At 31.8% G+C, this 11,489-nt stretch overlaps 2 protein-coding genes across 2 annotated transcripts; one reads left to right on the top strand and one right to left on the bottom strand.

The window, feature by feature from the left end:
* Window positions 1–1,212: 1,212 nt before the first annotated feature.
* Window positions 1,213–1,872, bottom strand: LOC111393036 (NADH dehydrogenase [ubiquinone] 1 alpha subcomplex subunit 13-B-like; the record flags this gene model as incomplete). The annotated part of the gene is made up of 2 exons (XM_023018438.1): window positions 1,213–1,662; window positions 1,781–1,872. Coding segments are annotated over 2 exons (237 nt in total), but the record flags the coding sequence as incomplete, so codon positions are not given.
* A 999-nt stretch (window positions 1,873–2,871) lies between these two features.
* On the top strand, window positions 2,872–6,579 carry LOC111393037 (myosin-6-like). Its single transcript, XM_023018439.1, has 10 exons — window positions 2,872–3,006; window positions 3,731–3,871; window positions 4,540–4,761; window positions 4,831–4,901; window positions 4,988–5,087; window positions 5,224–5,280; window positions 5,484–5,540; window positions 5,817–5,897; window positions 5,983–6,065; window positions 6,144–6,579. Exons 1-10 carry the CDS (start codon window positions 2,872–2,874, stop codon window positions 6,256–6,258), a joined length of 1,062 nt encoding a protein of 353 aa, XP_022874207.1. The 3' UTR covers window positions 6,259–6,579.
* Window positions 6,580–11,489: the final 4,910 nt, after the last annotated feature.

The raw sequence follows: 11,489 nt of genomic DNA on the forward strand, positions 1-11,489 counted from the left end.
CGGTGAGAGTAAACTAATTTGCTTGAAAATCACATTAAAAATAATCAGAATTAATCTAGTGGATCCCACACCTCACGTGAGAGGGGTGTACACGCTTAGGTACACCCCTATATACCAGTAGCAATACCGAATTAATTATTACATGTTTTCGTGAGCTTGCATAATGCATACTATAATTGATGCTAACAAGTTTACTACACTGAATTCTTTGTATTGCCATGTCATTTGAGAATTATTCTCAAACACGAGATGATCAGGAAGGCTCTTCATAAGACAATTCTGGACTAATAGAAGGATATCGAAAATAAAATTACAACACTTCCCTAACTAAACTGAAGAGTAAGAAGCTAGATAAAGCCTCTACTTCGAAGATTAACTTGTAACTTTCTTTTACCACTTAGGTACTAGATTATTCTCAAACATGAGACAGTCAAGAAGGCTCACAATTATGGACTAATATAGAAGGATATCGAAAATAAAATTACAAGACTTCTCCAACTACACTAAAGAGTGTGAAGCTAGATAAAGCCTCTATTTCGAAGATTAACTCGTAACTTTCTTTAAGCGCTTAGGTATTAGATACCGGATATGAATCGAACTTTTTAACATAAATATGCAAGGGCTAAAAGTCGAGTCCTGCAAATGGAAGTCATTTACCTACTTGCTGCCGAATGGTATGCGCCATGTGAATAAAAAGTTTGCTAAGCTAAAAGGAATACAAATCAACAAGATTTAGCCATGTTTGACCCCCTTTTTCAGAGATAATAAGTTCCCGTTTGGCCCCATTATTTCAAATTTTAATGATTGAAATAATACTTTTTGAAGAACGAGTGATTTAAAGAGAAAATTTTTTCAATTTACATATAATATTAATTTATGTAAAATTCTGAAGTTTAAATAAGAGAGAAAAATAAAATTTAATTTAATAAAAGCCTAATGGAGACTAATTTTTGTAACAGTGATTTATTCTATTTTATTTTATTTATTTATTATTATTTTTTTTTGGGAAGAATGCAAGTTAAAAAGTAATGAAAAATTTTAGATTTACGCGCAAAATAATTGGAAGATTGTAGTTAAAAATGAGCTCGAAGAAAAATGTGATTTTGAAGAATGTAGTCAAACAAGGGCTTAATTAGATTCTAGCAATGTCATCGCTGCCGTAAAGATGCCAAGTAATCAAATAAAGATCTTATGGGCCTTTGAAAAAAGAAAAAAAGAAACCACATTGACGTTTATTAGACTGCGAAAGGAAGATATAAATCGTAAAATCTGAAGAGTCCCATACAAATCAGAGGATTTCATGGGTCCCACATTTTCAAGCAAAATGGACTGTGTTGGAAAAGCAAATTGACAGATTTTTGTAAAGTAGCTTGAATAAGAGTGAACAGATTTTTCAACATCATCTTTATTTAAATAAGAATTCCAGCCAGAGGATAGTGCAATGTCGCAGGAAAGAAACTATGTTACTGCTGAAACCCATTCACCAGAAGAACTTTCGACACTGGACCATCAAATCTTTACCAGACATCGGGACGAAGCTCCCCAGTTGCTGGAGGCATCCACCTTCCAGAGTTGTACACATTTTCACCCACTTTCCAACCAGGCACGTCTTTCATGATTCTGGCCTCTTCCTCGAGATACTTCTTCCATTCTTTGACAAATCTAGAAGAAACGAGAGCAAAAAAAGAAGAAAAATAGAATAAGTGCTACTTCCTTGTGGGAAAAGAAACTGATTTAAATAATCAAGACTAGTAATAGGACACTACAGAAAATACATCACCTTTCATCCTCTTCGGCTTGAAGCAATGGCAATATTGCCCTGCGGGCAGCATATTTTTCTTCCTTGAGCGCCCTGTACAACAAAAAAAACCATCAACTTCCACTTTACATATATTACTCATATAACTACTCCAGGCATTATTTGGGGATCCTCTCCTTATAAAGTAACAGCAGCATTTAACTTGCTACCAAAGTGCAACTAAAAATAAACTTATGAAGATAAGAAAAAGGATACTATGTACATAGGCATCTGCAAATACCATATACTATTTGTCATTTATTAGAATATTGTGAATGAAATGGAGAAATGTACTTTATGTTCTCCAAAGAAATGTGGCAATAGAACCACCTGGTATATGACAAAGACCAACAACATTCCTTTTATGGAGCTTATATTTTGCCAAACCAAAATAAGTTGATTTCATAAATCTCAGGTTCATCTCGACTTTCTTAATGCGTGATAAAAGTTATATGATCCATTTCCAATAGACCGCAATGTTTTAATGATTCGTAGGATCACATTTATTTTCCTGCTGTATCTCAAGAAAATTAGCAAAAGATATAAATAAGGTGTTACATGACTTGATAATTTGTCAGAAATCTGAACTGCTTTTGCATGGAAAAAAAAATATATAAAATTTGTTTAATATTATTCCCAACTACATTTCGGTTTGCCATTCCATTTAATAATATGTGCATTGCTTGGAACATTATAATTTCCCTATAATTTAGTGGTCAAAGTCAAAAATTTCAACCAAACATTTCATAGAACCCAAAGCAAATACCTACTTATCCACCACTCATTTCTATCACATTAATAGCTTATAGTTTTATCCTAAGTGCTTGTTTGGGTTCCAATACAAGCTCCTTATAATTTAAAAATCAAAATCAAACTTTAATTTTTAACCATACATTTCATAGAACTCATAACTTCTACTCCATTAATATACCACTCATTTCTATCACATTATATTTTAGCAACTTATAATGATACCCAAACAGGCACTTAGTCTCATATCCTTATGGACTTCAACCCTTTGATGCTCGGACTCTTCGAAATATTTAAAGTACTCGTGTCGGACATGACACAACATGGGTATAGGATATATATCGGATCCTCCAAGTTTTAATCGGATACTTTGTCGTTTTTGCTTCTTTCTTCTTTCTTTTTCTTTCTCGTTTCCGCTCTCTATACTCCTAGTGTCGCCACCAAGAGGGTGGACAAAGGTAGCAACACTAAGTTTTCCCTTCTTCTTTCTTTTCTCTTTCCTTTTTTTTTCATTTTTCCCCCTTCTATCCTTTTGTATATCGGTAGTTTAGGGTTTTGTTTGTATAAAATAAAGGGAAGCGTTCCTCCTACACATGAATTTGACAAGTATTTTTGACAAAATAATCGTGACCTTTAGATGAAGCAAATCTAACGGTCAACATGTATTTCACTAGGATCATGGGAGAGCTAGTTATAAACACTTGAGATCTATGAGATACTAACTGTTGGATTTGCTTCATCTAAAGGTGTCAAGGACCGCAGCTTTACTTAGCCCCTTGACACTATCGCAGCCGCAGTTTGCCCAACTTCGGCCGCACATTGTAAATATTACTTCAAGTTTGAGTTGTAATTTTCGTTTCATTGTAATAGTTATTTTAATTGTAAAATAGCTCTGATATTGGTAAAAGATTAGTATGATTCCTCGGCTTTTAAACGTCTACTCCCGTCACTTGGGTTTTTGTTCAGAATGCTATTATAGGGGGTATTAGTCATTCAAAAATCTTTCAAGCTCACTGGTGTCCGCCCCCTGCACCAGCATTTGTAATTTTCTGCTTTCATCAATTGTAATGTTCAGTTTTCAGCAATCAATGTTCAATTTACTTTCAATGTATTCAAATTCTCAATTGTAAGCTTTCTACAAAATTGCAATCAAATTTTCTTTCGTCCCGACGCGACGGACTTGACAAAGTCTGCCAGGTTGAGGCCAAGTATCCTGCTTTGCTTTTTAAGCAGCAGCTGACTGCTTACGTTGAGAAGATCTATGGTATCATTCGAGATAATTCAAAAAAGGACTTGTCATCACTTCTTTCTTCATGTATCCAGGTAGCACTTCCTCGTTTCTAAATTAAATCTTTAATGATCTGTTGTGGTTCTGTATGACGTAGCCTTTTATGTTTTCTTGTCTTTCGTATTTAGATTTTGTATTTTGTGTTTCAGGACTTAAGGAATAAATCATGTAAAATGTTTTTGTATTAGTTGCATTTCAGTAGAGGTTTAGAAGATAAATCACCCTTCAAAGAACTACTTCCCTCCGTCCCATTTATATAAGCTTGTTTTGTTTTTCACACGGATTAAGAACTCTTATTTAATGTTATTAAAAGTTTTTTTGCCAATAACTTGCCTAGTTTACCCTTGTTTATATTTGTACAATTTCAAGATTAAGGGAAAAAATTGGTTATAACTAGACAAATTAAATAAGGGTGTATTAGTAAACGAAAAAAAAAACAAGCTTAATAAAGAAACATGACTATATAATCAGGACAAGAAAATAAGGAAAGTAAGCCTATATAAATGGGATGGAGGGAGTATTTATTTCGAAGCCAATATTTCTAACTATTACCAAAAATGGAAATTTCCTCTCCAGTTCTTTTACTGTTTCTTTTATCAGTAACTTCCAATTTTTTCATTGTTTATACCATATTCAAGAGTTTTGAACTTCATATCTAATGTTTTATATATGGTACTTAATATTTATCTTCCTAACAATTCAGACACCAGGAACGACTACAGAAACAATTCAGGTGCCCAGAACGCCTACAGAAACATTTCAGGCTCCTGGAACGTCAACAGAAACAATTCAAGCACCCGGAACGTCAACAGAAAATTCTTTGCGATCATCTGGTATATCCTTCGACAGTAGATATCCTACCAATGACTGGAAAAGCATCATTGAGAGCCTAAAGGGGACTCTGAGTACTCTGCAAGACAATTTTGTAAGCAATACTAACTATATTAATACCTTGGAAGTTCTATCCACTCCAATCTTACAATGCTTGTTTCAGGTGCCTCCCGTCCTTGTTCAGAGAATATTCACGCAGATCTTTTCTTATATTGACGTCCAGCTTTTTAATAGGTAGCTCTTGTAAAAGCCCTGATATTTTCTTTTTATAATATTACCAGATTTATTTGTGTGGTGTAACATTGTTGCATTTTTCTCAGCCTTCTCCTTCGTAGAGAGTGCTGCACATTTAGCAATGGTGAATATGTAAAAGCAGGTTTAGATGAATTAGAACTTTGGTGTGGACATGCAAAAGAAAAGGTAGACTTTTGGTTTTAGCTGGTTATTGCCATGCATCTATTCCTTTATATTTTTATAGCATTGGTTGTATAAGTTTATGCATTTGGATTACTCATGCTGCAAATTGTAGATTGTCTAACTATGAATCTTGTTTCAGTATGTGGGCTCATCTTGGGATGAATTAAAACATGTACGGCAGGCTGTAGGGTTTCTGGTATGTTTCTTGTTCTCTTGCTGGCAAATAATTTTAAATCACCAGTATTTACTGCAATTTATTGGACATCTGTGATGATTTATCATCAATTGAACTGAAATTGACACATGTTGAACATTGCTGAAGTCTACTTATACTTTTCACTCATGTTGACGAGAATTATACAGCCTGTAGTTTGACTCAAAATCTTACCTCATCTGCAGGTCATACACCAAAAGTTACGAATAACCTATGAAGATCTTACTTCTGACTTGTGCCCTGTAAGCCTGTCCATCTTTGTGTAATATTTTCCTTCTTTTCTTGATTGTCTCATTTTCTTATGTTTCTTCTCTTTACCTGATTCTTTCATCATGTTCCATTCACTCCCTGATAGAGAATAGAATTAGTGCAATTTTTTCTCATCACTTTGAATTCAAAGTAGTGATGAATTCTAGCACTGATAGAAGTACTATTCCTTAACTCAATGCAAGAATAATTCACAGAATTTCTGTAATTTTCTATTTTACTGATATTTTATTATCTTTTGATATTCCCAGATGCTAACAATTCAACAGCTTTATAGAATTTGTACTCTCTACAGGGATGACAATTTTAATACTAGCAGTGTATCTCCAGACGTAAGTTTCCGTTCTTCCAACTGCAAATATGAATTCAAAATTGTATCTCGATTTTCTCCTATATCCCTACATTGGATTTCTACAGATAATCTCTAGCATGAAGAATATCATGATGTTGGACTCTCATGATGCCGATAGCAACTCCTTTTTGTTGGATGATAACTCAAGGTATCGTTGTAAGAGATTTTTTTTCTCGACTCATAAAATTATGTTCATATATTGATTATCTTGTTTTTGCTGCTGCAGCATCCCTTTCTCGGTCGACGATATTAGCAGTTCTCTCCAGGATTCTGATTTTACTGGTGTGAAAGCAGCAGCAGAACTACTTAAACGTCCATCCTTTCAATTTTTACAGGGATAAGGCTCTTCTTTTCTCTAGTCGGGTCAATCCCATAATGCAAATTCACTCCACTATTTGCTAGATAGATTTCTCCATAAATATATCATCGACACTGACCCGGATGTATTACTCGATTAGATTGTAAAATTCATAGGTTTAGTCAAATAGATAGAACGGACAGATGAATATTTTCGACATAGTAGTCCTTCCTCTTGGAGCATTCTTTATAGCAACTAATGACTGAAATAATCTTTGGGAAGCAGTTGTTTCTAGCCTCCCAAATTTCAGTTGTATAAACAAAAATATCTTGTCTCAATAGTAAAAATGTGAATGTTTGGGTTATGCATTTATTAAGTGTAAGATAATCGATTTGATTTGATTTTCTTTTTTAATTGCTGCCTACACTTTGGTTTTCAGTTTGCAGATTTTCTGAACATAAATATTTTCCTTTTATACTTATTCATACTTCAATTTGAGCTGTTGCTTTGGAAGCTGGTTTGTGTATCTGGAGGTGTTGAACTTAGGTTGTGGTGATAAAGTAGATTGGGCTATTGAAGCTTAGGGCACTTTTGGACGTACACTAAGACAAGATCAGTGTTCTAAAAAAGCGCTTAGATGAGAGGCATAGACAAAACGCTTTGCCTCGATAATAAGTGCGAATTAAACGGTCAATTGTTAAGTTGACTGCTTAATGTGCGCCTAGAAGTTCTTTATTATCTTCGTCTTCTTTTTTTTTGTAAAAAATATTTTATTTGATTTTAGTTTATTAACTTTTATTATTATTATTTTTTCTTTTTTTTTTTTCGTTAAAAGGTTTCTATTTGATTTTAGTTTCAAGTTTTTAAATTGTTATATATGTACAAAAATAAAAAATGACTTTATTCGATAAAGATTTAGATAAGATTTATCTATATTATGTAATTATGATTTTGAAAATTTGTTTTGCTAGAAACTTTGAAAGTATGAAAGAAATTCCTATAAACCTGTCTAGTAGGATTTGTTTCATTGAAAGTTGAAAAATATGAAAAGTAGTCTAACTTACACATTTTGAAATTTTGAATTGACTAATTTTAGAAATTATAAAGTAAATGTAGTATTTCATAATTTTAGATATTTGGTATATATTATTTTAATTATTAAATAAATTTTAAAATGATTAAGTATTTAAAATAATAATAAAAACGAACTACCAATATTTAATGTAGGGGTATATTAAAAAAAGGAAGTAAAATTTATAGTTCTAACTATAATAATTAAGTTTTTTAATTTATGTGAAAAGGGCAAAAGGAGAATAATGAAAAACTTAAAAAATTAATAGTTTTAATGTAACACTATTCATTACATCAAATTGCTGGGAAGTTTTAATGTACCATTGGAGATATCCTATTAACCCAAAGCTAAACAATATTGATTTGCCATTTTTTTATTTTTTAACTCAAACCCAAAAAAGAGCAGATCAACATACACCGGTACTAATATTGTGCATGAAACTAACATATAGAAAAATAAATTCAATTGGAAAATATGATAGCTTGATTTTACGATTACGTCATTCATTGTCTGTAATGATACAATTGTGGTTTTACTTGATTTTGTTACGACGGAGAATGTGGTCTCTCCTCATGGCATTCGACTATTTCTTCTGCCGTGTCTTGTTCCAATTCTTCCTAATGGTTGTGTTGAACAAGAAAATCTAGAGTTCCGAGTTATGCTTTTTGAGAAATTTACCATTGATATGACCTTCGGCTATAACCATTTCACAGGCACTCAAAAATAATTTGTGCTCCTTATCGTCCCATTTGACCTTTTTCCTTAATTTTAATTATCATCCTCAGAAATAATAAAGCATTTTCAACATATCTCCACTTTTCTGAAAATATTTTCCAGCTTCTAAATTATGGGAATACTCCTCTCTCTTAAGAAAATGATTAAAAAACTATTCTGTCGAAATTAATTTAATATTTCGACTTCTTTGTGTTGTCTCATGTGAATTTGGGTAGAAGACTCATTTATCTTTAGTAATCCTTACAAAATATCCTTCTAGACTTCATTTGGTATTTTTTTCCATCACCTTGATTCTTAAGCATTATCTCCTCTTGCACAAGCATATTATGCAATTCACGTATTGAGGTTTATTTGTAATTGACCATACTTAGAAGGTGAAGAGTAATTGATAAATTATTCCACGAAATTCTCATCCATAGTCATCCTTGGAGTCTTAAGTCTTGATATAATATTAGACATCTTAATGACATGCTCGTGTACAGTGTGGGAACCATCAAAATTCATGACGGTTAAAGTAGCCATTATTAGTGTTGTAGCAAGTGACTTATCATCATTTTTGAAATGCTCTTCAACAAACTTCATAATTTCCTTAAGCAATTTTCAGTTCTGAGAATAGTAGACTTATATCCTTCTCTAAGGTGAGTTGCATGAACATTAGACCTTGGAATTGGATTTGTTCATCCTAATTAGAGAAATTAAGCCCATTGAACAATGAAACGTAAGAAGCATGTGAATGTGCGGAAACAAGAACAAACACTACGAAATATCAAAATATAAAATGGTAGTACATTAATGCTTTGGACAATTTTAACAATTTTATAATCTATAAACGTCAATGTACTCACAACAATATATAGTATTGATTATGTCATTTTCTTTTATAAGCATCAATCTATCATGAGCAACTGACGTAAAATATGTAATTAAATGGTCATAGTACCATAGGATTTGGCCACTTTGATCACTAACAAACAACATTAATTGAACATTAAATTATGCAACTTTAATTTACATAAAGAAACATTTATACAAATAGTTCATAAAAGCTTTAAAATGAATCAGCAATATTAGTTTATCAATTACTGCATAATATAGAGATGATAATTAAATGTGTTATCCATAATCCACCTAATAAATTAATGTGCCATGACATCAGTGATTAGTATAAGCTAAGAATCGATGATTAGAATAAGCTACGCAACTGCTTTATAGATCATTTCAATAGATATGTATAACAAGTATAAAACGTATAAAAAAACCAAGTTCATTAATAGAAGCACTGTTATCTGTATATGCATGCCACATGTCTATATAAGGAAACAGTGATAACTTGATTATTGTGTAATATTTAGGTTTCATTCATTTACAGCTGCAGAATAATTAATTTACTCAATTGAAAATTAATCTTCATGATAAAACAATAATCCTGAGACAAAATCATAATATTTCCATTGACTTTTCTGGTTTTTTGATCCATAACCATAACCATAACCATAATTTTTTTTTTTTATCAAACCTGCAAATTAAGAGAAAAGGAAACTGTATTTTCTCTCTTAACCACTTTCTTGTATTTACTTCAATTGATAAGTAAATATAAACTTTAATGAGCAGAGAGAGGCAGTTTCTGATAAAGAAGTGTCCACCCTCCATCAAAGTGAGTTAAGAAATTATCCACTTCTTAAATGTACTAATAAATTTTGGTGCTTCTGTTTTAAACAACTTAATGAATTTAAACAATGAAATTAAGATTACCAAAATCATCAAGATTATCAAAATCTTAGATCAAGTTTACATCAAGATTATCAAAATCTGGTTGATATTTAAACAATTAAATTAAGATTCAATTTCAAAACAAAAATATGCATAGAATAAGGGGCAATATATTCTCAACTAACTTCTGATTCTGATATTGTGAATTCAAATTTTGTCAATCTTAACTCTATAAATCATTATATAAAGAGAAAATGTTAATAACCAGAAACACTACCAGAGAATTACTTTTCTTGAAAATGAAAATCCTTTTCTGTTTACTGATCTTATTTTTTCGGTTTGCTCAAATACTGAGTTCTTTTCACTTCTCTAAAGGATATGATGTTCATGTTGTGAATGGGATACACCTAAGTCCCAATCCATTGAGGATTCATTGTGCTTCCAGAGATGATGATTTAGGATATCATACACTAAGTGAAAATCAAGATTTTCATTGGCACTTTTATGAAGATATACTTCTCAGAACATTATTTTTCTGTCACTTTTGGTGTGGAAAGAGGCAAAAAGCTTTTGTTGTTTTTAAGGATCCCACCGCCTGTCATATTGGTCAAGGGGACGATGATCATAATCAGTGCTATTGGCTTGTAAAAGCAGATGGGTTTTATTTTGCCAAAAAAAATCCCCCTTCTCCCTCTGATTTGAAGAAAAAATATGACTGGGAATTATCCCCTTAGACATTATAATCTTCACATTATACTTAGATTATGAAATAAAAGAACATATAGTTATGTTTAATGTCTGTTGTCTCTCCTCTTGCCCAGTGTAAAATGGGTTATGTAAACAAATTTTTTATTTCTTTTTTGCTTACCAAATTAGTTCTTTTAAGAAGACCAAAGATGCTTTAGATGTGTTGTCCGGAGCCTGGGCAGTCTAAATTAGGTTTATGTCACTATTCAATATATATTGAGCAGTGTTCTAAAAAACGAGCCTAACCACGAGGCTCGGGCCAAACGTCACACCTTGGCAATGAGAGTTTAATGACACTCATTAATTTTATTTATTTATTTATTCTTTCAAAAGCCTTTTTATTTGACTTTAGTTTCAAGTTTTTAAATGAATTTACCTCTACAAAAGTTAAAAATGAAAGCATGTTAGAAAATTTCAAGTAGGAGTTCTTTAGTTGGAAAACTTGATAATTATAAACCTGACTAATTGTAGAAATTATTAACTAGTGTTTTATAATTTTAGATGTTTGGTATGCATTATTTTAACTATTAAATAATTTTTAGAATGATTAAAAATTTAAAATAAAGATAAAAATAAGAAAACACTTTTTATGCCTAGGTCGGTAAAGTTTGAAGTTTGGTCTCCACGTCTAATCACGCTTTATGCTATTAAGAACACTGATATTAAGCGTCACGTGATGTGGATGATTGTTCTCTTACTAAAACTAATTCAATAATACAAATATTTTCGTTTTTTCGAAACAATATCATCAACGAAATTGAAGGAAATTGTGGAGCCATAGCATATTGATTCAGTGGATTGGTGTAATGTATGGGTGGATGAGAAGACTGGTTCCAAATGATGAAATTGAAGGCATTTTTATCATTATGGATTGCATGTTCATTTATTTTAGACTTGTATGTCGACTAGTATCAGATATATATATATCGCAGTTGGATATAAGAAGACAATTAGTATATAAACGTATTTAAAAATTGACCCGTTAGTCTTCCTTTTGCCTCGAAAAATAT

The sequence above is a fragment of the Olea europaea genome, chromosome 4, assembly GCF_002742605.1.
Source record: "Olea europaea var. sylvestris chromosome 4, O_europaea_v1, whole genome shotgun sequence".
In the NCBI taxonomy this organism is placed as follows: Eukaryota; Viridiplantae; Streptophyta; class Magnoliopsida; order Lamiales; family Oleaceae; genus Olea; species Olea europaea.